A 27,868-nucleotide genomic window follows, 5' to 3' on the forward strand; every position below is an offset into this window, starting at 1 on the left:
ATTAACAACTATGACTTTACATAAAAGTAACATGTACTTTAATATATGAAAATAAACGGAACATTATCAACATAATCACAACAGCTATAAACCGCAAACAATAATAAGCATAGCTGCTACTGTATTGTCATCACGCTGTTGCAGTTAATTTGTAAATAGCCTATACAAGCATTTATTGTAAAACAGACAGATGATCGTTGTGGTACTGCTACATAATCATTTCTAGTTCACTGTTAAGTCATAGTATAGTTTTTATTAAATCGTATCAAAATAGATTTATCAAATAGTGATAATATGGCAACAAGTTAATAATGCAATATTGTAAACATTATATTTCAAATACTTGTTAGAATACAATAAAACCAAAGAGGATCAAATGTAATGGTTCTATAGAACAGAATAACATTTAATAGCATATAGAGGCTAATCATCTATTCATTATTTTGTTACCAGACTTAATATTCTGCTGGAAGCTTAGAAATCAACCTAAAGGAGTTTCTCTTGTCTTCTCTTTACTGTGATCTATACAGAAAGATAAACACTATGAACGTTAATGTTCATGGATGAAGCTGACTTTTGAGTTTTTAATCTATAATAAGGTGTGTGAGTTACATGCATGTTTTACATACACTGAGAGCATGGATGAACATCAATGTTTTTTAATTGAAATAGCCTATGCTGGTCTTTTTTGCACATCATACATATGCTATATATATGGGCATTATAGGCTATATAATGTAGGATACATACAGACCTCACGACTGTTAATTCAGGTTTACTAATTTGCGTTCCAGGAGTCTCATATAACCGCACTGGAATGTTTCACTATTCAGTACAACAGCACTCTTGCTTCAGTGAAATGTCTTGCCGTCGCTGCGAATGTTTTATTGGTGCAGTGAAGTTTTCTTTTGCAGTAGATCAGCTGTGAGAGCAGAAATGTGTGCGGAAAGACGTTTGTACAGCTGTTCACACTGTGTGTGTGTGTCACATGCCAAAGGTTGTTTTGTTTGTTTGCTTTCGTAGTAGCAGGAATCACGTTTGACCTACCTTCATCTTTCAGGGGATATAAGAATTGTTTTTTGGACATGCACCTCTACATGTACCTCTTTATTCACATTTAAATATGGTTACAGTTTGTAGTAGACCTATAAATGGTACAATGGCACATGATACACTACACTACCGTTCAAAAGTTTGGGGTCAGTAAGATTTTTAAATATTATTGAAAGAATTCTCTTAAAATAATTGTTTTCTAATGTAATATATTTTAAAAATGTAATTTATTCCTGTGATCAAAGCTGAATTTTTAGCAACATTACTTCAGTCTTCAATTCATGCTGATTTTCTGCTTATTATCAATGTTGAAATCGGTTGTGCTGCTTCATATTTTTGTGGAAACTGTTTTTTTAAGAGTCTTTGATGAATAGAAAGTTTAAAAGAACAGCATTTATTTGAAATATAAATCTTTTGTTACATTAAAAACGTCTTCACTGCTTATTTTGATAGATGTAATGCATCCTTGCTGAATAAAAGTATTACTTTCTTTAAAAAACAACAACAACAACAACCACAACAAAAAATCAGGGCCATGTTCAAAAACTGAATGAGCTCAAATTCTGTAGCTAGATCAAAGGCAGGACATTTTTTTTTTCTGGATCTATTAATACATCAAAATGCATTTCATACATACAGTGACATACCTTTTCTATTCTATTATGTTTTTTCATTTCTAAATTAAAATTCACTTAAAATTTTCTAGGGACATAAAGTAAATCATCGACAGCTTAAATAGCCTAAGACAAATGTCCTCATAAAACACACCGAAAAATATACATTAAAGTGACGAAACTCTTAAAAAAATGATTTTGAAGGTAAGTATGGATTTAAAGTGATGATTTAAAGTCGATGATTTTTTTTCTTTTTATTTCTACAATAAGCAGTGTTATGTTAAAATATGACTATATTTGAAAACTTTTCCACTAAATGATAGTCATGTCTTTGTCATCAATGTCAAGTGGATGTTTCAGACCTTCTTGACTCTCTGTCAAGGTTAATAAATGTCTTTAAACATGTCCTTTATGAAAGCTAATGTGTGTTTGTGTGTGTCAGATTGTTTGGTGCTGTACGTGTATAAGGAGCGCGGTGTGAAGGACAGGAGCAGCGTGACGCTGGAGCACATCTGCGGTCTGGAGACGTGTGTCAGCGCTGACGGCGGTCCCTTCATCCTCTCAATCCTGTGTCTCAGTCAAACCGCCGTGCTCGGCTTCGACATCAGGGAGGCGCTGCAGAGCTGGGACCTGCGACTGCGCTACTGCCTCGGGGAAGGTCAGAGTTCAACATTTAACCCATAAAACAGTCACTTACATGTGTTGGTCAACACAATGATGATGAGATAATAGCTCACCGCTATCTGTATCTTTTTCCATGATAAAGTGGTAGTTTAGTCAAATCATTTTATAATTTTAGGTAGTTTCTAAATGTTTAACATTAAATCAAAATTTTTTTTTAATTAAATCTAAATTTTTTTTACGTATGCAGCTTTATGAGCTCATATCGATTTGGAGACTACATGGAATAATTATACTTCATTTTAATATTACATTACTGTAATAGTATAAAATACACCAAATCAACATATTTCTGAAGGTTCGTGTGACACTGAAGACTAGGGTGTCTTGTAAGTGTTATAATTATATTCAGAATTATAAATTAATATAATTATTTAAAAAAATCATTTGCCACACAGACGCAGGACCATTTATATTGAGGTAGGCGATATAGTGAGACACTTGACCAGTTAGATCATTTAAAGCATGTACTTTTCACATTCATGTACATTTTAATTACGTTTTCATGTTAATACCAACATCAAGCCGCATTATGCATCAGCTACCCAAAGACGTTTGATTGATTGACATGATCGTTGTGTATGTGCTTGAACTCTTTGTAGTTGTGAGCAGGCATGTGATGCAGTCAGCTGTGTGTGTCTGTTTGTGTGTGTAGCTGCTTTTTTATTTGCACACCCTCATAAATCTGTTTCAAAGTTACTGCTAACAGGTTTAACCCTGCCTACATTCCCTCATCACATTTTACACACACAGACAAAGAGAAGCTGTTACTAGATGGGATTTACTGCATAGACCAAAGTAAGATTGTGCCATTCCTAGCATCAGGAACACTTACCAGAGCTTTCTCTGTTTATTAAGTTAAGGCAAGGTGTAACGTCTCGGTTACGGATGTAACCCTCGTTCCCTGAGTAGGGAACGGAGACGTTACGTCGGATGACGACGAATGGGGTTTCGCTTAGAAATCCTATCATCTTCGAGTATATAAAACGAGCCAATGGCAATGAAATGCCATGGGTCTGCGGAATTTGCATAGCGTAACTCCGCCCCACCCTGGGGGTATATAAGGAAGTGCGCTGGCAACATGCAGATATGTCTTCGCTGAGGAGCCGAGACTGAACTCAGGCGTTCCAGCGGTACAGCGGAAGTGGCAGGGAGACGTAACGTCTCCGTTCCCTACTCAGGGAACGAGGGTTACATCCGTAACCGAGACGTTCCCTTTTGTTGTCACTCCGAGTTACGTCGGATGACGACGAATGGGGTTCCCAGTGTAATCACGCCACCTCTCGACTGTCTACCAGTTCCCTGCGTAAGTCTGAGCTCCCTGTCGTGAGACTAGCACGGACGAAGGAGTCCTACTTAACACAGGAATACCAAGGTACACTGGGAAGCATATCCAGTGGAAATATGCAATCATGCCCAACCCGAAGGGGGGGACTTGGAATACACATATGACCCCGAAGGGCTGCATACGGAATAACACTGGGGTGTCCAGCCGCAGGTGGAATATTTCAACCCCAGGGGTGGCAAGGTGGCTTGCCAAGGGAAAGACACATGCTCAAAGAGGCTTACAGTGGAATACACATGTGGGGTTCACCCAGAGGGGGAACCATGCACATGGAGGCACCTAGCCAAGCGCGAAAGCTGCCGGTGGCATAACTCTGGCGTTGACGTCATCAGTGCTGGAGGAGACTCAGGGCTTATCAGGCTCACCTGAGGAAATATATCGCACGTATCCCGTCCGTGGAGAGGAATGGCGAACAAGCGAAGACACCTGAGCAGAATCTCTTACCGGCTAGTTGAAGCGAGTACATGAGAAGAAACTGGCTCCACTCGGAGATTATAGAATCTCGCGAATGTGTTAGGTGTCGCCCAGCCTGCAGCTCTGCAGATGTCTGTTAGCGAGGCGCCATGCGCTAGAGCCCAAGAGGATGCCACACTCCGGGTGGAGTGGGCCGTCACACCAAGGGGGCATGGTCGACCTTGCTGCTGGTATGCCAAAGCAATGGTGTCCACTATCCAGTGAGACAACCTTTGCTTGGAGAGAGCTTTTCCCTTCAGCTTCCCACCATGACAGACAAAGAGCTGGTCTGAGGTCCTGAAACACTGCGTTCTGTCTACGTAAGCACGGAGTGCGCGTACTGGACAGAGCAGTGCCAAGGCTGGGTCTGCCTCCTCCAAAGGCAGCGCTTGCAGGTTCACCACCTGGTCTCGAAAGGGTGTGGTGGGAACCTTGGGCACATATCCAGGCCGGGGTCTCAGGATCACGTGAGAGTTAGCCGGTCCGAATTCCAGGCACGCTTCGTCAACCGAAAATGCCTGCAGGTCCCCTACCCTCTTGATGGAGGCCAATGCAACCAGGAGCGCTGTCTTCATAGACAGGAACTTAAGCTCCACTGATTGCAGAGGCTCAAAGGGAGCACTCTGCAGGGCAGTTAAAACCACTAAGAGGTCCCAAGAGGGTACGAGGGGAGGACGAGGAGGATTTAGTCTCCTGGCTCCCCTCAGGAACCTGACGATCAGGTCGTGCTTCCCTAAGGATTTACCATCAACTGCATCGTGATGTGCGGCAATTGCGGCAACATACACTTTCAGGGTGGAGGGAGACAGCCTACGCTCCAACCCTTCTTGCAGGAAGGAAAGCACAACACTGATGGGGCATTCCGTGGGTTCTAGCTTTTTAGAAGAACACCAGTTGACGAAGAGGTTCCACTTCAACGCATAGGCATGTCTCGTGGACAATGCTCTAGCGGAAGTGATGGTAGCCACCACCGCTGGTGGTAGGGTACTCAAACCTGCCTCATCCCGTCCAGGAGCCACACGTGGAGGTTCCACAGATCGGGACGAGGGTGCCATAGGGTGCCCCGTCCCTGAGAAAGCAGGTCCTTCCTCAGGGGAATAGGCCAGGGAGGTGCTGTCGCGAGGAGTACTAGTTCTGAGAACCAGGTGCGGTTGGGCCAATACGGGGCTACCAAAATTACCTGCTCCTCGTCCTCCCTGATCTTGCGCAAGGTCTGCGCAAGAAGGCTCACTGGGGGAAACGCATACTTGCGGAGGCCCCACGGCCATTTGTGCGCCAGTGCATCCGTGCCGAGCGTGCCCTCGGTCAGGGAATAATACAGGTCGCAGTGGGACGAGTCGTGGGAGGCAAACAGGTCTACCTGTGCGTCCCCGAACTGATCCCAAATCAGCTGAACCGTCTGGGGATGGAGTCGCCAATCTCCAGCGAGAGGCCGAAGCCGAGACAGCTCGTCGGCCGCCTGGTTCAGGTCTCCCGGGATATAAATGGCACGAAGCGACCTCAGATGCTTCTGACTCCATATGAGGAGGTGGCGGGCGAGTTGTGACATACGGCGGGAGCGCAGCCCACCCTGACGGTTGATGTACGCTACAGTCGCGGTATTGTCCGATCGGACCAGTACGTGTTGACCCCTGAGCAACGCATGGAAGCGGTGCAGGGCAAGACGTACAGCCAACAACTCGAGGCAATTGACATGCCAAAGGCGCTGGGGTCCTGTCCAGGAGCCCGCGGCCGCATGTCCATTGCACATGGCGCCCCAGCCCGTGGTGGAGGCATCTGTTGTCACAACAACATGCCTGGACACTCGTTCCAAGGGCACTCCGGCCCGAAGAAAACTGAGGTTCGACCACGGGGTGAAGGTCTGACGGCAGGTCGGAGTCACTGGAACTCGGAGCGTGCCGTGGTACCATGCCCACCTCGGGACTCGATCGCGAAGCCAAAGCTGAAGTGGTCTCATATGAAGCAACCCGAGCGGCGTGACAGCCGCTGCGGATGCCATATGCCCCAGGAGCCTCTGAAATAGTTTCAGTGGGACCACACTCTTGCCCTCGAACTGACGAAGGCAAGTCAGCAGTGATTGCGAGCGCTCGCTCGTAAGCTGCGCGCACATGGCGACCGAGTCGATCTCCATACCGAGAAAAGAGATCCTCTGCACGGGGCAGAGTTTGCTCTTCTCCCAGTTGACCCGAAGGCCCAGACGAGCTAGGTGCCGGAGCACAAGGTCCCTGTGTTCGCAAACCTGGTCTCGAGAGAATTAGCCAGTCGTCGAGATAGTTCAGGATGCGAACCCCGTGTTCCCGAAGGGGAACAAGGGCTGCCTCGACGACCTTCGTAAAGACGCGAGGAGACAGGGCTAGCCCGAAAGGGAGAACCGCATACTGGTATGCCTGCCCCTCGAAAGCAAACCGTAGAAACGGTCTGTGTTGAGGAAGAATGGAGACATGAAAGTAGGCGTCCTTCAGGTCGATCGCTGCAAACCAATCCTGCGGCCGTATGCACTCGAAAATGTTCTTGAAAAAATCTTGAACGGCATCCTGTGAAGGGAGCGGTTCAAGACGCGCAAGTCGAGGATTGGCCGTAACCCACCGGATTTCTTCGGTACAATGAAGTAAGGGCTGTAAAAGCCGGACCTCATTTCGGCTGGTCGGACAGTCTCGATCGCACCCTTCGCCAGTAAGGTAGCGACCTCCGTTCTCATAACCGGGGCATTGCCACCGACCATAGTGAAGCAGACTCCCCTGAAGCGGGGAGGAGACCGCGCGAACTGAATCGCGTAGCCGAGCCTGATGGTCCTCGCGACCCAGCGGGACAGCCTGGGAAGCTCTAACCAGGCTTCCAGGAACTGTACCAGCGGGGTCATACGGACCACAGACGTACCCTCGGTGGTGCAGCGAGGCGGAATGACCGGCCCAGGCGTGGGTGGCATAGCGGCCCGGTGCGGGGGCACGGTCATTAGCCGCGTCCTGCCAGAGGAGGCCAGGGGAGGACCAGCGTCCCACTGGGGCGTGCTCTGGCAGGGAGCTGGCGACAGAGGGGGACGAGAGTGGCGAGGCTCGTGAGCGGCGCGCACTGTCATCCGGACACTCTGTGTGCTCAGAGATGGGGAAGTGAGTTCTTTCTTTGACCACAAAAGGGTGCTGCCCGTCGTGGGACGAGCAGCGGGGTGGGAAAAACCAAGGATTCTCCCCCGGCCCTCCACCAGGGGAAGGAGCGGCCCTGCTACCGGCTCCTGGGAAGAACTCATCGCCATCTCTGAGCAGCCCGTCTCAGGAGCGCCGCTTGGCCTGGCGTTTAGCGGGGCACGGGGCGGGAGAGGGCTGTGGCGCCTTCCTACGGCGTCCTCCATGACGCGACCCGGATGGAGGCTGCTGCTGGGGCCGTGCGGGAGGGGCGGGAGCCGTAGAAGGGCGCCCTCGGCGGCGAGCAGACTGAGGCACCTGTGCCGACGGCTGGATGGAGGCAGCAGCTGGCCGTCGGGGCAGGACATGTCTGAGAGCCTCAGTCTGCTTCTGGGCGGTCGAGAACTGCTGGGCAAAGTCCTCAACCGCACCGCCGAAGAGGCCAGCCTGGGATATGGGAGTGTCGAGGAACCGGGTCCGCTCGGCCTCACGCATATCGGCCAGGTTGAGCCACAGATGTCTCTCCTGGACCACGCAAGTGGACATCACCTGACCCAGGGAGCGTGCGGTCACCTTCGTCGCTCGGAGAGCAAGGTCGATGGCGGCACGCAGCTCATCGAAGAGCGCTGGGTCAGTCCTCCCCTCGTGCATGTCACGCAACATCTGGGCCTGGTAGACCTGGAGTGTCGCCATGGCATGCAGTGAGGAGGCCGCCAGCCCCGCAGCTCTATAGGCCTTTGCCACAAGCGTGGAAGAGAACCTACAGGCTTTGGAGGGGTGCTTTGGGTCCCCGCGGGAAGAAGCACTCTGAGGACACAGCTGCATCGCAACAGAGCGTTCAACCTGGGGAACCCCAGTGTACCCTTTGGCGGCCGCCTGATCGAGAGGAGGCAGGGCGGAGGAGGTCGCCGAGCGATCACGAGAAGACAATGGTGCCTTCCAGGACCTCGTGACCTCCTCATGCACGTCCGGGAAGAAAGGCATTGGGGACGCGCGCTGACGGGGATCAGCGGCGGCACCCAAAAACCAGTCGTCCAGCCGCGAGTGCACCGGACCAGGCGGCGGGGACCACTCAAGCCCAATGGCCGCGGCTGCCCGGGAAAGCATGGCAGTCATCTCGGGATCAGACTCGGGCAATGCTGGCACACCCGAAGGTGGCAGCACAGCCGAATCCTCACTTCCCAAGGACTCTTGCCCACCCTGTGATGCAGCGATCGACATCGAATCTTCCTCTCGAGCGCCAAATGAGATCCGCGGCAAGTCAGAGGACTGTACTGCGGGCTCATTTGGACCACTCGCGGGTTGCACGGCACTAGAGGACGGTGTGGAGCGTGGAATAGTCGGCGCTTTGTCCCACACCGTAACCCTCAGGTCACCCTGGCCGCCAGCCGAAGTACTAGCTCTCGCGGATCCCGTAGATCGGGGTGCGGATGAGGGGACTCTACCATGAAGGTCATTGAGTCTCGACCGTAACCGTGCGATGGGCATGTTCCCGCAATGGGAACATGACTCATCCACAAACGCTGCCTTAGCGTGCTCTAAGCCCAGACACACAAGACAGCGATTGTGCCCATCAGAGTCAGAAACAAATAGACCGCAACCAGAAGTGCACGGGCGAGGCATCTTTAAAAAGACGTGCCGCGTGCAAGCTCTTTTAGAAAGGAGATTTCTCCACAAATGTTGAAGCGACCAGGGAGATGAACACACACACTCTGGCAAATCACTGCACAGATAAGCAGGGAATGTGCACTCGCTGGAACTCGCTGTCACACCAACACTTGGAGAGAGGCTCGTCTCGAAGAGAATGAAGAGATGAATCTCAGGATTGGCTGTGGAGTTAAGTACATCAACTTGGCTCCGAAGCGAAAACATATCTGCATGTTGCCAGCGCACTTCCTTATATACCCCCAGGGTGGGGCGGAGTTACGCTATGCAAATTCCGCAGACCCATGGCATTTCATTGCCATTGGCTCGTTTTATATACTCGAAGATGATAGGATTTCTAAGCGAAACCCCATTCGTCGTCATCCGACGTAACTCGGAGTGACAACGAAAGGGAACCCACATGTACTATCTTTCATATGTTGGATTAGAGATTTAAACAAACCCTGAACTACAAATTTTCTAAGACTTATGATTTTCACTTGATGAATATAAATGAATAATACAACTATGAGTATAAATAAAGCTAAAATACATAAAAAAAGTGACCCAGGCTGTATTTAGAGACCAGAATATCATAGAGTCCTGAACTTGCAAGCACCCAGAATACTTCAGAAACCACCAATGCCCTAACAACTACCCAGAACACCATAGTAACCACCCAGAACAGCAACAATCTTGCAATGCTGTAGAAACCGCCTAGAATACTTTATAAACTACCCAGAACACACCTAGCAACCATCTGTCAACCACCCAGAACACCCTGGCCTAAGTTAACAAGCACCTTGCAATTCCATAGAAACCACCTAGCAATGCTTTTGCAAACAACCAGAATATCAGTAACCACCTAGCAACCACCTAGAATTCCTTTGAACATTTCTAGCCGTCAATTAGCAACCACCTGGCAATGCTTTAGAAACAACATTGTCCTAGCAAACACCCAAATAACTTAGTAACCACCTATCAGTGTCCTAGCAACTCCCTTGCAATACCCTAGAAACCACCCAAAATACATTAGAATGCACCTACCACCGCCCTAACAACCAGAAGTCACCCAGAACACCTTAGTAACCACCTGGCAATGCCCTTGCATCCAACAAAATACCTTAGTAACCAACTAGCAACCACACAGAACGTCCTAGAAACCACTTAGCAACGCCTTTGAAACCACACAGAATATCTTAGTAAGCAACTAGCAACCACACAGAATGTCCTAGAAACCACCTAGCAACGCCCTTGCAACCACACAGAATACCTTAGTAACCACATATCAACCGCACACAATACCTTAGTAACCACCTATCAACCACCCAGAACACCCAAGTAACCACCTTGCAATGCCCAAGCAACCACCTAGAATTATTTAGAAACTACTACTTAGAAATCACATAGCCACCACCCATAACACCTTAGGAACCACACTCTTAACATATTGTGAGTTTTGCACAGGGATACACCACTTACTGTACTTTTCCTTCAGTTCCAGTTTATTGTTTATTGTATCTGAATGATTGGTACAGGAAAATCAAGTTTTCTCTTCTGTCAGTCCACAGTTTCAGCGTCTCTGTGCTGCCCGGCACTAAATTGGAAAGCGGAGCGGCGACTCTGCATTTATGCAACAATGTCCTGGTCATCGCTAAAGACCTGCCGGCCGTCATCATTGGTCACTGGAATCTGCTGGACCTGCGGCGATACGGGCCGGTCAACAATGGCTTTGTGTTTGAGGGAGGAACACGCTGTGGTTACTGTGAGTATGTCGATATAACAATGAAAAGGCTCATTATTTTCAGCTTTTTAATAAAATGCAATATCAAGGAATCAAGGTGTGGTTAGTTATCATGGTCCATTGCTTTGTGACAAGTAAAGTTTGGTTTCAGTGTGTTTTTTCAAGTGGTGCCAATGTTGGGTCTGGTCAATGTGAAACATGTATTGTTCTCTGATGAGTCCACCTTCACTGTCTTTCTCACATCTGTGGGAGTTACGATGTGAAAAAGCCTCATAGACCTTAACACCTGTATTGTTGCTGCCCAGAGTGGATCAGTGATGATTTGGATTGTCTATGTTAATGTAGTATGTTCAGCTTATCATCCAGACCATGTTCACTTGTCTGGTTGTTTTTTTGGCTGCATTTGATTCTGTAAAATTAAATGGTGAAATTCATCTGGCTTTGAGGAGTTTAAATGGCTGTAATTTAATATATAATAATATGATTTGTTCAGTCTGTCATCCAGGTCGTTTTCACTTGTCTGGTGGACTATGGGAAACAGGAAGAGACTTCCTGTTTCGAATGCGCATGCGTCGCGTCTGAGCGCGTTGTTGTCTTTGGAGCTCCATCGATTGATTTATATTTCTTGATTTCTCTTTAAACTCACTTACAACGAACATTTTCTACTTTTCCTCACCTCATAGTTATAACGCGGATTGTTGAGCAGACGCGTCTCAAGCCTAGTGATCCAACGCTGGATACTCTTATAGGTTACGTCCGTGGATCACGGCTGAACGCGTCTTCTCCGCACTCATTTACAAACAAACATTTTTTCGCCTATCGTGCGTCTACTCTACACCCGTACCACTGAAAAGACGGATTATATCCAAGACTTAAGCCATAAATTAGTATTAATATTGATAGTCCACCTAGTATGAATATTTCTTTTAGTAAGAAAAGCCGAGCTGATAGACCGGCGGTTAGCTCTTGAAACATCACGTGCCGAGGCACACAAATCAGAGATTAACGTTACTAACCCGCTGACTCCAACCTCGTCTACTCCGTGCGTTCCTCAACATCGGTCCCGAACGTCGAGGTCGCGATCAGCCATGGTCTCGTTCACTCCGGCTCCAACATGCCATCACGAAGCCTGGATTTTTCCGCAGCGGAAGTCGCGAGTCAGGTCTAGACCAAGAAAACTCTCTCCGACCCTCCGGGTTTTCGAGATATGCACACAAAACCGCTTCTCCCCTTTTCGCGAAACAGAACGCGATGCTGTGATCATCGGCGATTCCATCGTTCGACACGTACACGTTACGTTAAATAAAAGTAAGGTGCATAGTCACTGCTTTCCTGGTGCTCGTGTTTCTGAAATCGCTGCTCACGTTCCCGAGATTCTGAACGAGCGCGTCGGAACCGTTGTCCTGCACGCGGGAGGGGCCGACATCAGACTGCGCCAGACGGAGGTTCTGAAGAAAGACTTCAGGAATCTGATCGATACGGTACGCAGCACATCGCCTGATATAACGATTATTGTGTCAGGACCGCTTCCCACGTACCGACTAGGTCATGAAAAGTTTAGTAGATTATTTGCGCTTAATGAATGGTTAATGTCATGGTGCAATGAGCAGAAACTTCTCTTTGTAAATAATTGGAATCTGTTTTGGGAGCGTCCTAGGCTTTACCGTGCTGATGGCTTACACCCAAGCAGATTCGGATCGGATCTTCTGTCAGATAACATCTCCAAAATGTTAAATACCTTTTGACTAGTAAACAAAAGTCCAAATCATAGTCTCTGCTGCACCAATTTAACTGATATAAATAGTGTAGAACATTGCATAGAAACTGTGTCTATTCCTCGTTTAGTGAGATCAAATCATAAATCTACTGCAGGATCTAGAAAAAATCTAATTGTTATTAAACCAGAAAATGTTGCTATTGGCAATCAAAAACAATTTTTAAAGCTAGGTCTTCTAAACATTAGATCACTCACACCTAAGGCAGTTATTGTAAATGAAATAGTCACAGATAATAGCTTTGATGTACTTTGCCTTACTGAAACCTGGCTTAAACCAAATGATTATTTTGGTTTAAATGAGTCTACTCCAGCAGGATACTCCTATAAGCACGAGCCCCGTCTGAATGGTCGTGGCGGCGGTGTTGCAACAATCTATAGAGATTTTCTCAATGTTACTCAGAAAACGGGTTATAAGTTTATTTCATTTGAAGTACTTGTACTAAATGTTACGCTCTTAGATGTTCGAAAAACATCCCTATTATCTCTAGCCTTGGCTACCGTATATAGACCGCCTGGGCCTTACGCTGATTTCCTAAAAGAGTTTGCAGATTTTCTCTCAGACCTATTAGTTAACTTCGATAAAGCATTAATTGTTGGAGACTTTAATATCCATGTAGATAATCAAAATGATGCGTTAGGGGCTGCGTTTACAGATTTATTAAACTCCTTTGGGGTCAAGCAAAACATTACCGGACCGACTCATCGATTTAATCATACACTCGATTTAATTATATCACATGGAACCGATCCAACCGATATAGATATCATTCCACAAAGTGACGATGTCACTGACCATTACATGGTAACTTGCATATTACGTACTCCTGTAATATATCATGCTGCGCCGCGTTATCGATTAGGCAGAACAATCCTTCCATCCACCATAGATAATTTTTCAAACAGCTTATCGGATCTGTCTCAGCTGCTCAGTGAACCCAAACAAACAGATGAACTTGAGGAATTAACTAGCACTATGAGCACCATTCTCTCTGGATCATTGGATATTGTTGCACCCATTAGATTAAAAAAGGTCAGAGAGAAAATTAAAGCACCATGGTACAACAATACTACGCGTGTTCTAAAGAGAGAAACCCGTAATTTAGAGCGTAAATGGAAACAAACCAACTTAGAGGTCTTTAGAATCGCATGGAAAGACAGTATGTCACGTTATAAAAAGGCCCTTAAAGCGGCCAGGGCTGAGCATCTACGCAAACTAATAGAAAACAACCATAACAATCCTAAGTTCTTATTTAACACCGTGGCGAGACTAACAAATAAACAGATGTCTCCTGAACAAAATATTCCATTACAGTTTAGTAGTAATGATTTCATGAAGTTCTTCACTGACAAAATAGAAAACATCAGAACCACAATTGTAAACGTTCAATCCTCAATCGCGCCTTATAATTCAGCCTCAATTATCACCCTGCAAGAACAATTACAGTGCTTTACAACTATAGAACAAAAAGAGTTAAATAAACTTTTTACTTCATCTAAAACAACAACATGTTTACTAGATCCTATACCAACTAAGCTATTGAAAGAAGTGTTACCTGTAGTGGAAGAGCCTCTCCTCAATATTATTAACTCGTCTTTATCTTTAGGTTATGTTCCAAAAACATTTAAACTGGCAGTTATAAAACCTCTCATTAAGAAACCACAATTAGATCCGAATAATCTAGTAAATTATAGACCCATTTCAAATCTACCTTTTATGTCTAAAATACTAGAAAAAGTTGTGTCCGCTCAACTGGGCTCTTTCTTACAAGAAAATGACACCTATGAAAAGTTTCAGTCTGGGTTCAGGCCGCATCATAGCACTGAAACTGCGCTCGTTAAAATCACAAATGATTTACTTTTAGCTTCTGACCAAGGCTGTATCTCAATATTAGTTTTACTTGATCTTAGTGCTGCTTTCGATACTATAGATCATACAATACTCTTAGATCGACTACAAAATTATACTGGTGTTCAAGGACAAGCATTAAGCTGGTTTAGATCGTATTTATCTGAACGCTACCATTTTGTTTATTTAAATGGAGAAAAATCTATCATAACTCCAGTAAACTATGGAATGCCGCAGGGATCTGTGTTAGGCCCTCTATTATTCTCAATATATATGCTGCCACTTGGAAATATTATAAGGAAACATGGAATTAGTTTCCATTGTTATGCTGATGACACTCAAATTTATATTTCATCACGGCCAGATGAAAACGCTAAATTATCCAAATTGACAGAGTGTGTTAAAGATATAAAAGATTGGATGACGCATAATTTTCTTTTATTAAATCCAGACAAGACAGAGGTACTACTTATCGGTTCAAAAAACCACCCACAAAACCTCTCACAATACAACTTTAACATAGTAGGATGTCCTGTTACTTCATCCTCTACAGTAAAAGACCTGGGTGTTATATTAGACTGCAACCTGTCTTTTGAAAATCATATTTCATATGTTACAAGAACAGCCTTTTTCCACCTTAGAAACATTGCTAAGCTACGTAATATGCTATCTGTTTCTGATGCAGAAAAGTTAGTTCATGCATTCATGACCTCGAGACTAGATTACTGTAATGCGTTATTAGCCGGTTGTCCTGCATCCTCAATAAACAAGCTACAGTTAGTCCAAAATGCCGCCGCTAGAGTTCTAACTAGATCAAGAAAATATGATCATATAACACCGATTTTATCATCCCTACATTGGTTACCTATAAAGTCCCGTATTAATTACAAGGTATTGCTACTGACTTATAAAGCCCTAAACGGCTTAGCTCCAGTCTATTTAACGGATCTTCTATCGCCCTATAATCCATCGCGCTCTTTAAGGTCACTAAATTCGAGGCTTTTGGTCATACCTAGGATATCTAGGTCCACCAAAGGAGGGAGAGCATTTTCACATTTAGCACCAAAACTCTGGAATAGTCTTCCGGATACTGTTCGTTGCTCAGACTCGCTCTCCCAGTTTAAAACTAGATTAAAGACGCATCTCTTCAGCCAGGCATTCATATAATACTTTTAATCCTACAGTTAAATCCGACCTCTAGTTCATAAACGCCAGAGGAGAACTGGCCCCCGACTGAGCCCGGGTTCTCCCAAGGTTTTTTTTTCTCCATTAGGTCACCTGATGGAGTTTTTCGGTTCCTTGCCACTGTTGCCTTTGGCTTGCTCAGTTGGGGATATTTAATTTAATTAATCAATCAACGATACTATTGATCAGCATTACCAAACGTAGACGTTCCACTAGAAACAAACATTGATGTATTGTTCTAATTTATTACTGTGAAGCTGCTTTGATACAACTTGTGTTGTGAAAAGCGCTATATAAATAAACTTGACTTGACTTGACTTGACTATGGCTACATAGTAATTCTGAGGATACATAATTAAGTTTGGTTCTCATCCACCTCAACAGGATCCTATCTACTATGTCAGCCCCGATTAGGCTTGGGCGGTATCCAAATTTTGATACCGTCAAACCTCCTTCCTATTTTACTGGGGTATATGGTATTACCGTGACTAATTAAAAATTATGACATAAGGCTCAGACTGCATCACCATACTGTTGGCTTGTGCCTACACCGTTCAGAAACTGAATACCAGATCGGGCAAAAATAAATAAATCAAGCCCAACCGTGCACGTTGTGTCCGAGCCCGGCTTACGGCATTAAATGTAATTATGAGCCCGAGCCCGATTTAGACTTGACTATTTTTAATACGTGGGCCGTTATAATATGGCAGCGCCAAATAATTTTTTAACGCAGGTGCTGAGGGGGGTGCTAGATATAAATACTATTAATAAATGAGCAAAAATGGGACACTTAATATATAATATATAATTATTTTAATTATCACAATTAAAGTATTAATTTTATTTTATAAATTAAACAAGCACAACATTCAATCAAATATTATTAAAGATTTATTATTATTAATACCTGTACATTTTTTCAACATAATATCTCATTATTTTGAAATGTGTGCGTGCAACAAGCAAGAAGTGCATTTGTTAATCCGGTGACACGCGTCCATTGATTTTTATTAATAGCCTACAACTTTTCTGTCTAAATTTCAAGCTTTATTTAGATATATTGGCCTATCTGTCATGTCTGTGAGGCATACACTGAGTTTTGGTTAATTTATGATGAGATTTCAATGCAAGTGACCGCGGCGCGCCAGCCCACGATCATGTCATGGTTATATTTTATTATATATCATGGCTTATTTATTAAATCCAGGCAATTGGTTGATGAAAAATTTATTAAAATTAAGATACAATTTATACAAAACGAAATTCACTTTAAAGAAAGGCCTTTTACAAAACGAAACTTAATTAAGTTGTCAAAATGTCTGACTCCCGATGCATCCCATCTTACTCGTGCTGTTCACTTTTCATTATCAACATAGATGAAAAAAATAACATTATAATATTTTAACAAATATGAACTAATGCGCTTATTTAATGAACTCGGGGCAAAATGCATCCTCGCAGCAGTGAGTGGGTGGTTGTTTCGGAGATGCGGCATTAGGTTAGATGAGTTTCTCTCGCGGTCACCTTTTTATTGCACAATTTACAAATTGCCTCCTCAGTATTTACCGCCTCTCCCTTCTCTCTCTCTCTCTTTCTCCTCCACACTGTCACTTGATGACAACCACACATAAGCATTTTTAGGCATTAAATAAATTATATTTATATATTATATATAAGTGCCGGTAATGACGGTATTGAAACTGATACCGTTGCTATTTTAAGACCCCACGGTATACGATATTACTTTAATACCGCCCAACCCTAGTCCCGATCAGACTCAGGTGCTGGATCAGAAGGTTCAATCTCTCTTGGTGAAAGGCCATAGAATGTCTTAAAATTCTAATGTCATAAAAGAGACAATGAGTTTTACAGCCAGTACTTCATAGTTCAAAAGAAAGAAGGATACAGATGGACTAAATTACAGTAACCATGGATACGAAGGAGTAAGGAAGACTACTGAAAATACAAACAAACACTGACACGTGACAGTACTCCCCCCTCCCGGTAGGCGCGTCCTGGCACCGTAGATAGGCCAACTGCGGAGGGAGGGGACTCAGGAGGAGGACGAAGAGCAGGTGAAGGGCAGACAGAAGGCAAGAGGGACCAGGGTGGAGCAGGCTGTGTAGGCGGTGGGAGGAGCCATGGAGGAGGCAGGGCTGACGACACCCGGGGGCTGACTGACAGGGGCGAATCAGGTGGGAGAGGAGACCAGGGTGGAGCCAGAGAGCCGATGAGCCCAGGCGACGCTGAGGATCCGGTGGGACATGGAGAAGCCGCCGGCTCTGGCGACTGAGGTGCAGGCGGGGACAGAGGGAGTGAGGACCAAGGAGGAACAGAAGGGAGTGAGGAGTCCAATGGAGCCGGGGGGCTGTAATATAGTGTATACGGGCTACTTTTATGATGCTTTAGTGTCCTTTTTAAAGCTTTTTAAAGGTTAAAATAAAAATAGGGACCAGCAATGACTATATTTACATGTGCACCAGTAATATAATTATTTCCAATAATCAGAGTAAGGACTTAATCACAGCAAGATATTTACATGACAAGCAAACATCTTCACTCCTGTCTACATGCAATTTTCATTAATCTGATTATTTACATTCCCTAATTCACAGCACAAATTATGAACTCGCATACAGTATGTGTATTACTGGCCAAACTCTTCAAGCACACACAGATTTGTTTGCTGGTTCTGTGGTATCCGGCCTCTGTCATTTTATTTTAAAATGTTTTGGGTGACGTGCCTAAAATTTTTTCGACCATCCATATACAGGATTATAGGGGACTGAGCGAGCTGAGCAGAATCTTCAGAAAGGCGCTCTCCGATCCTGAGGAAATGTTACCGCTCCCCATTCCACTCGTATGCTCTGATTGTAATTAAAATCAACATTCGCCACGTTTTATACTACAATTATGGTTGCAACAATAATGAACTTGCCTAAATTTGCAGTGAGATGAACATGAGTAAATGATGAGGATTCTCTTCCTTTAACATCTGTGTGTATTTGTGTGTAGGGGCTGGCGTGTTCTTCTTGTCTTGTGCTGAGGGCGAGCAGATCAGTTTTCTGTTTGACTGCATTGTTCGTGGCATTTCCCCGTCCAGAGGCCCTTTTGGACTGAAGCCACTGCTGCCAGGTCAGTGCTGTATGACTGTGACACGTACAGTATGTGTGTTTATATCAGATTAAAGCCTCATCTGTTGCCAAACTCCTAAAGCTTTCAAGCTACATGCATCAAACTCTGTTTAGTCTGTCTGTTTTCAGTGTCTGTCTATCTATCGGCCTGTCTCTCTCTCTGATGTTTTCATATATGCAAACTACATTAGGCCTTTATAACCATAAGACATCAAGGCTTTTGTAAACATTCAGTCAAAGCTTTTTTTAAGAAAACATTGAAAGTTTGTTTTGGCAAACTTTCAGTTTTCATGATAATATCAAATCAATTCAAACTATGTTGACCCCTTTGCGAAAAAGAAGTGCACTGAATTGTTCTACATTTAGTGTATTTCAAATCTTAAAAGTATATTTTTAAAAGGATGTACTTGCAGAGAATATTATGAATAAAATAAAAGGGCAAAAATGTCATGGCCCCCAGAATATTTTGTTGCATGAATATCTGAACATGCAATATATCAAAAGAAAGAACAGAGCTTCTGAGGTCGACAAACGCGCCGGCGCGTTTTGCTGGATTTTCTCCACATTGTAGCACTTTAAACTTAAATTTCTCCGTCATTTATGGTCATACAGAAAAAATAAATATAAAAAAAGAATCTGTGGTATTTCTACTTTTGTATGTGTCCACTTCCAATCAAATCAAAACATTGTGCTTTTGTAAAATAAAGAAAATAAACAGTGTGTGCGTTCTGCCTCTCCGTCGCGGTGAACTTTTTTTTCTTGAGCACGTCTATAAACTGAAACAAAACTCAGCGAATACTTGTTACACATTTATGAGCCATACACCTTTCTAAACATTTAAGTGTGTACTTTTAAATGATCGGATTCAAAACGAAAACAAATATTCTCTGTTTAAGTAATTTGTATAAAACCAACAAGATTTCCAGCTTCTCAAACGCTTCCTAATTATTTTTAATTCGGCCACGCCCACTCGCGCAAAAGATATTCACATGCAAATCTCCACATGGAACGCGATCGCCCTCATTACCTCAACAACAAAACACTTCACTTCACTTTTCGTCGAGTTTGAAAGACGTGCCTGAGCTTACATTGGATTTACATCAGAAGAAGAAGAACGATATTTGAAGACAAGAAAGATAAGGTAAGAAATTCTTACATATTAGTTTGCTATTGTTGCATAAATTTCACATTGCAGTTGAACTGTTGCTAGATATATGGTGAATATTATAATATTTAGACCCGTGTTTACTGTTACTGTGTTTGTGGATATCTGCTCAAACGTAGATAGGCTATGTATATGGTAGGCCTAACCATAATGTTTTATATTTGATCGCAATCGCGTTTTAATGTATCATATTTTTGATTGCGATCGCGTTTTAATGTATCATATTTTTGATCGCGATCGCGTTTGAATGTATCATATTTTGGAAAAGCAAAACGCTCCAAACGGCTTCATGTTTTTACTATTATCTCATTTCATATCATCATAACGAATGGAAACATTTGAAGTAACATGATAATCAATATATTTTTCTCTAGCTTAGTTGTTACTGAAATCTTTTTGAAAATATATATAGGCTGCTATATTGTTATTATTTTATGCAGCACTGCGCATAGCCTATACCTACAAGGCACAACAAACCTGGTGTTCATTATATATTGTTGGAAACATTTGTGTGAGTGTGTGTGTGTATTCTGTGAATTAAAAAGCAATTTTAACAAGAAAAATCTAAAATGTATTCCCAAAATCGTGCCGGCCTTTCTCTTGATATCAGTATGTTCACTTTTTTTTTTTTTCAGGGCCCAGATGCCACTGAGTCCTGCTGACTTCAACATTCACAGTACATGTCTCTGTACATGAACATGGTAAAGTGAAAATCAAACACCTTAGAAAATGAAAGGTATGTACAATGTTTTTAGGAATGGCACAAAGGTCTCTTTCTTCAATAAGTGCTTTTTTGTTGTGTATCTTTGGATTATGTTGTGTTGTAAATAAATCCAAACAATTTTAAAAGCCATTCTTTTTTAAATCTCCTCATTCTTTGTGCAAGGTTGGTCAGAATGATGGGCCCTGATAAGCTCCTAATAGGGCCATTAGGGAGGTTCTTTGTCTTTCTCAGGTGTGGAAAGCTTTCATATTAATGAGGTGATCCGCCCCTTCGCATATTGCTTTCTAACACAAAACACGTCGTAAAATTTTTAAATCAATATATTGTCTTCTCTGAATGAGCAGTCAGGGTGATTCTCACATAGTTTTAGAGCAAATATTCTAGGCTACGTGTTACAATTTTCAAAAGTCTTGTGAAGAAATAATCAGTATGGGTTTCATGACCTTATTTCAGTGAGAATTTATTTTTGTATTTTCACAAACCACGCATAAATGTCATTATCTCAAAACTACAAACTTTTACATACATGCTGCTGATATATTATTGTAGCAGAGTTTGTGCTGAATACAGTGTAATTAGACTTTAGCCATGAAAATGTCACAAGTAACAGAAATAACCACAAATGTCAGAGCATGTCAGAACACCTCCAGGGCCCAGAAAACAGCTCAGACCTCAGAGGGTTAAACAAACAAGCTTCATGTTCATTCTAGCTTCATGCATTCATTCTTTATTAACACTTGAATGTGGGTAAGTTTAATAATTAAGCTTTTACTATGCTTTAAAAAACTAAAACTATGCTTTTTCTTGTGTGGCCGCTCGTCAGTGGAATATGTTGCCTATAGAGCTGATAAGAAGCACAAACTCTAACACGTTCTCACGTCTGGCAAAGAAATGGCTTTTGTCAAATCAAATTTTCACCCACATGTGACCGATGTTGTGCATGTGAAGACTTGATTTTTTTTTTATTATTTATTTGGTCAATGTAAATTTCATTATTCATGTATGTATGATGTATTATGTATTTTATTATAACATCAGCCTGCCCAGGGACTACAGGTGGAAATTAGCTCTTGAGCTAAAACCTGGTAGGCTACTATGCATCTCTCCCCTTGAGGTTAATGTTTATTGTACGCTGTCCCTGTTTCTCTAAATAAATAAATAAATAAATTAAGGAACATTTTGAGCAAAAAAAAGAGAGAAAATTGCGTTTTTGTCAAAGACTACATCCAGATTGGATTCAGAACGATGATCAAAACCTAGATGGAGTAACGGTTAGATTGAGTCCATCAATGTTAAAAAGAGACAGATACCTGCATGACACACTAGGGCTGTCAATCTTCCTCTATAATACTATTCGAATTCCATTCCTTATTTTATTTAATATTCGAATAATATTCGAGGTAAACCACGTAAGGTACGAGGTAAACCAATCACAACAGACTGAGCTGTCTGGCCAATCAGAGCAGAGAAGCTCACGGAAAGGAGGGATTTAGAGAGATTGACGAGTTGATATTCATGATATTCATCTGACGAGTTGTTTGAGAATCACTGAAAAATGTGGTGTTGTGCAAATGTATATTATGAGAAAATGAAACAGCTTTTTGACCTTTGATGCATGTAAACCTGTTGTAGGAGACTCCAAAACAACATTAGGAAACTTTAAAAAAGCATAATAGGGGCACTTATTTGAGAATTTATTCACATTCAATTTATCACCAGTGCTCAGATTCGCTTCCATGGTGCTGTCAAGTTCGACTTGCAGTTTGTGAGGTAAACTAAACGTTATTGGCTATTTGAAAAGTGGGAGGAGCCATTCAATATGTCCCGCCTTAGCTTCCTGTTTCAGTGGAAATTTCGTCAATGCATCATACAAAGCTGCGTGTTTCAAGGCACGTCTCGGTGTGCCTTGGTGTGCTCGGTTGTCTCACTGGAATTGGCTGCTCCCCCAGCTATTGTACATGGGTTGAGTTTTGGTCTGCAACAACCTTGTAGCCTCATCCTTATGGCATAAAATGACTGTCTTAGAACCCCCTGAGGAATTGGTGGAAAGTGTTCAAAAACGTCAAGCATTGGCCAAAAGCATCTGCGTTATATCTGCCCAGACAAGAAGGAGGCCAAGGATTGGTGGACATTAAAAGCAGAATAAAGACTTTTAGACTTCAGACAGCAAAAAGACTACTTTATGGAAAAGAAGCTGGGCTGGAGTAGCTTGTGCCCTCCTTAGAAAAGGATCTCTTTCTAATGGACAATCAAGGAGTTGATTTGTCTGGATTGACACCTTTTTATCAATCTATGTTGAAAGCCTGGAAAATATTACATATATCAAGGAATCTCCAGGATGTGCAAGGCCTTTTTAGAGAAGAACCCCTGTTGCACAATCCTGTTGTGGACTTAGACATTTTGAAGTCATCGACAATGAGGACTGTTTTAAGGAATGCTGGAATTACAAAGATTGGACATTTAATAACAACAAATGAATGGATGTCTGCTGAGATGCTGACCGCTAAGCTGGGTGTGAGGTCAATTTGCTTGACACAGAGACTGTTGAATGATCTTTTTGAATGTTTGCCAATGGATTTTAAACATGGTTTGGAGACATCAAATGAATATATTGATATATTTTTCCCAGAGTTAAAAATTGCACCTGCTTTTAATGCTTTTCAAGAAAGGGAAGGGACTTTGCTTACCTTCAAGACTCCCGAAATGGAACTTTTCAGTGAAACGGGGAAAAAAGCACTGTATGTCACATGTGTCAAAGTCTCACATATGAACTCTTTTGAGGGACTAAAATAATCTAAATGGCAGGAGAATTTTGGATCAGGCACTTCCCCTAAAGTAGCTGGAGGACCTTGTAAAACCTCCCATTGAGGAAAGCCCCAGGGACCTTCAGTGGAGAATTGTGCATGGTTTAATAACTACAAACAGATACAGAGCACACATTAGCCGCTTTCCGACCAAGTAATTACAGGAACTTAGTTCTAGGAACTGTCCACTTCTAAACAGTTCTATGAACTACTCACCCCCAAACTCAGTTTTGCTGTTACTGTTTAAGTACTGTTTAATATGTTATTAGATAGAACTGTTATAGAAAGTAGACAGTATATGAAAAAAAGGTTATTAGCCTTTGCCGTGTGGTTGATGTCCAGTGTTGCTTGCTGGGCAGATAAACATAATCATGTTTGGCTTGGTCCCCTCAAAGTTGCGTTGGATTTTCTCTTCAACATAAAATGTTTAGAGACCCATCTATAGCCGCTTTCCGACCAAGTAGTTACAGGAACTTAGTTCTAGGAACTGTCCATTTCTAAACAGTTCTAAGAACTACTCTCCCCCAAACTCGGTTTTGCTGTTTGCGTTCACACTGGCCAAGTGTCCATAGGAACTGGTAGGAGGGGTAAGGGAGTGACGCAAGCACTGTGACTTTTATTTTGATGGCGCGACGTACCTTTATTTTGGCGGCGCTGAGAACGCCAGAGCAAATAATGCTCGCATTCTCTGTGTTTATTAGTTAGCAATGGGCAATTCCGCGCAAAACTGTCACATCCATAACGCCAACTAAATAACATGGCATTGTGTTGGCGTTATGGATGTGACAGTTTTGCGTGGAATTGCCCCAATCTGTCTAACAGTACTGTTTAATATCTTATTAGATAGGCTAGAACTGTTATAGAAAGTAGACAGTATATGAAAAAAAGGTTATTAGCCTAACGTTATGCCGTGTGGTTGATGTCCAGTGTTGCTACTGTAGCTGGGCAGATAAAAATAATCATGTTTGGCTTGGTCCCCTCAAAGTTGCGTTGGATTTTCTCTTCAGCATGAAGGTTTAGAGACCCATCTATCACTGTTTTCCATGTTTGTATAGTTAGTTTATGGAGTAAATATTAGAGATGCACCGATTGATCGGCTGGTGACCGGAATTGGCCGATTTTCACGTGATCGGCCATGATCGGCCATGACCGGCGACCGGCCGGTCAGTCTGACATGTGCCGATTTTATGCCGGTCAAATGCACTCTGGTGCCGCATGATTAACCTTTTGAGCAGTCTCATATATGGGATTTTTATTTCTGTGCCACTGAGAGTACGGTGCCACATTTTCATTGTCTAGTGACGTCGCATAACTACCAGATTCAAACTGTGCTTTCGCGCGTTCAGCGTTCAGCGCTGTCATATATCACAACTAAGCAGTGTTTTCAACCTCATAATATTTATTTTAGGTTTCAGATATTTAAATACACATAAGCACGGGTAAAACAATACATTTGGAGTTTGTAAAATACACACTGATGTCTGTGGAAGCAGCAATAACAATCTATTCAAATATAATTTGCCGACATGTGTTATTCATATCAGACAAACATAGTGGAAGTAACTATAAAGTTTACTCTATTCTTCTCAGTTCACTGGCCACTTTCTTGCATTTATTTCGGGAGAAACTGATGAATTCACATGCTGGTAATCCGACTGACAGGACAACATTGCGGCGCCCATCTCATGTTATAGATCAAGATTATTTATAAAGGTTTTAAACGGCCAAACACACTCACTTACACGTATTTGAGAATCGGAATATCAGATAGGCTAGTTGATGACATGGTAAGCAAGTTTGTGAATATTTTGAATAAAAAAGGAAAAGCGAAATAAAAGCGACACATCTGTCATATTATTGTCTATTTTTTACAGTCTATGATTATTGTGGCTGCGGTGTATCGCGTGACGCGTCGCCATGGAAACATTAAAGGGAAAGTTTGACTCACTCTGGGGGTGGGGGTGTCAGTTAGAATATTTAAAACTTACGCGTGAAAGGGTTAAAGAAAAGATCGAAAATAAATATTTGTGTGTGCTGTAAAGTGGTTAGAAAAAAAAAATTGGAATCGGCTAAAATCGGTATCGGCAGGTCAAACTCAATGAAAAATCGGAAATCGGAATCGGCCTAGAAAATTGTAATCGGTGCATCTCTAGTAAATATATAGGCTATAATCTGTGTGTTTACATTCTAGCTGTTTTAAAAATGGCGGGTGCTGGTGTTCCGTGCGCGTTCGGTCAATCAGCGTACACTAACGTCACGGGTAGTTCCTATAGTGCTGGTTTAGACCCTACTCTGAAGTAGGACCTAAATTAGTTCCTCCAAATGGAGTTCCTTGAACTAAAATTGTTCCTAGTTTCTGCGGTGCGAACACTGTACATTTTTTATTATTTATTAATATGAAATAGTGTGGTGGGTAATTTGTGTAGGTTTTATAGAATTATGTAATCTCTCTCTCTCTCTCTCTCTCTCTCTCTCTCTCTCTCTCTCTCTCTCTCTCTCTCTCTCTCTCTCTCTCTCTCTCTCTCTCTCTCTCTCTCTCTCTCTCTCTCTCTCTCTCTCTCTCTCTCTCTCTCTCTCTCTCTCTCTCTCTCTCTCTCTCTCTCTCTCTCTCTCTCTCTCTCTCTCTCTCTGAAATTTAAATCCCCAGTTTTAAAAGCCCCTGGTATAATTCATGCAAGATCAGCTCTATGGTTTTTTACTGGGACATTTAAGACACTAATAAGAGTTTACATATCGGCACAGCCAATCAGCGTGTTTCACACCTCATCCTGACCAATCAGAACTTGATCATCTCTCCTATTCTGAGAAGACTGGGGAGATCAAGGGGTCAAAGTCACTGTTTATATTCCCAAGCATTCCTGATAACCCAGAGAACGCTGTAACCTCATCCTCTCTCTCGCAGTACTGTAATGTAAGCAAAGCTGTTCCTGTACCACAGCAGGTGTGGCCATTGCCCTGATACTTCGCTGAAGACAAATACGTAGACAGCCAATGTTAGGCCATTGCTTTGCTATAAATGAAGTCAGAAAACTTGCATGCAAAATGTTTGAAACAACCCGATACATCCGTGTTTATTATGTCCCTTAGGATACTTGTTGTTCGGTGATGATCGGCAAATATCTGACAGCGTCAGTGATTCTCTGGCTATTTGCCATCTCATCCACATGTCTGCTCTATTAATAGCACTTTAAGTGTTAGATAAACACTGAGTCGATCTGCTGTAACCCCCTTACATGCGGTCAACGTGTCCCTGTAGTTTACTAGTACACACAATGTGTATCCATCTGTCAGGCCATAAATTGACAAATATGGATGCAGCAATATCAGTAAATGTTTTAAAAAGCACTGACCCTCGTATCATGATAAGTTTTAAATGGCGATGCTGCGATTTTCTCTAGTCGTCAATCTCAAACCATCAGTTCAATGAACCAGTATCATCTTAAGCCAAACTTGAAACAGGTTTGGATTAATATGGGACGAAAGGTGATGTCATAATTACCAGAGCTTCTCCATAATGTGAATCACTTTGGAATGCGCAATTTTAGTAAATTTCCAGAACTTTTTACAAACACGTTCCCAATGTTCCCAATGCGCTTAAGAATTTTCTATCTTTTACCTTCTAAATAATGTCGACAAGAATGTGAACTGCCTTTAGGCCATTGCACTATTGTTGTTTCTTAAGTTATATAAAAAAAGGTTAACAGTAATTTTTGGCCCTCTAGCAGTTAAAAAACAAAACTACATGCATTTTGCTGAATAATATTGTTTTAGTTGTGCTTCGGCTCTGTGTGACTGTGCTGATAAATATGGTTATCCTACTGCTCATAAAATGTTCACTATTAGGGATATAGAGTTTAGATGGAAATGATCTCAAACTGACTAGCTGAAGACAGTAGCTATACCCATTAATAGACACTGTACTTCCTTGAACATAAATTCCAACACAGCGCTACAACCACCGTAATGAAATGACTCTTCACAATAGATTATGCTTTACAATGAACTCTGTTAGAGAGCTATATGGCAATTTCTCTGTTCAATAAAATACATTACTCACCTGTTGAGTAATAAAAAAATGTGTATATATATATATATATATATATATATATATATATATATATATATATATATATATATATATATATATATATATATATGCAAAAACCTTGTATATAATATGCAAAAACTTTGTCCGTTTGACATTTTTCTTTTAAATTAACATTTTTATGGTTTTAATTTTACTCTTATTAGTGACATTTTTTAAAATAAGGCATTTCAATAACTGACTAAAAACCCTCTCATTGCCATTAAAATGATATTACTGAATTTGAACAAAGGAGCTGATAAAAATGTTTATTTAAAAGAAAAATGTCAGATGGATGGAATGGAAGTTTTTGCATTTGAAGTCTTCATATATACATGAAGTAATATGAAATATATTAAATAATAAATTAAAGCTAAATAAAAATATTTAAGAAAAACTTATAAAAATATCAAAAGCACACATATATATATACGTGTGTGTGTGTGTGTGTGTGTGTGTGTGTGTGTGTGTGTGTGTCATAAACTGCTTGGAGACG

At 42.3% G+C, this 27,868-nt stretch overlaps 1 protein-coding gene across 4 annotated transcripts in view; it reads left to right on the forward strand.

The window, feature by feature from the left end:
• The window catches only part of dok7a (docking protein 7a), a 62,985-nt gene that overhangs the window by 307 nt on the left and 34,810 nt on the right, over positions 1-27,868 (forward strand). For all 4 annotated transcript variants that reach the window (XM_081355328.1, XM_081355330.1, XM_081355327.1 and 1 more), the window contains exons 3-5: positions 2,110-2,325; positions 10,474-10,674; positions 18,477-18,596. In XM_081355328.1, the coding sequence (XP_081211454.1) occupies positions 2,110-2,325; positions 10,474-10,674; positions 18,477-18,596 (537 nt within the window). The remainder of the gene's footprint in view (positions 1-2,109; positions 2,326-10,473; positions 10,675-18,476; positions 18,597-27,868) is intronic.

This window comes from Scardinius erythrophthalmus (genome assembly GCF_964197995.2).
Source record: "Scardinius erythrophthalmus genome assembly, chromosome: 2".
In the NCBI taxonomy this organism is placed as follows: domain Eukaryota; kingdom Metazoa; phylum Chordata; class Actinopteri; order Cypriniformes; family Leuciscidae; genus Scardinius; species Scardinius erythrophthalmus.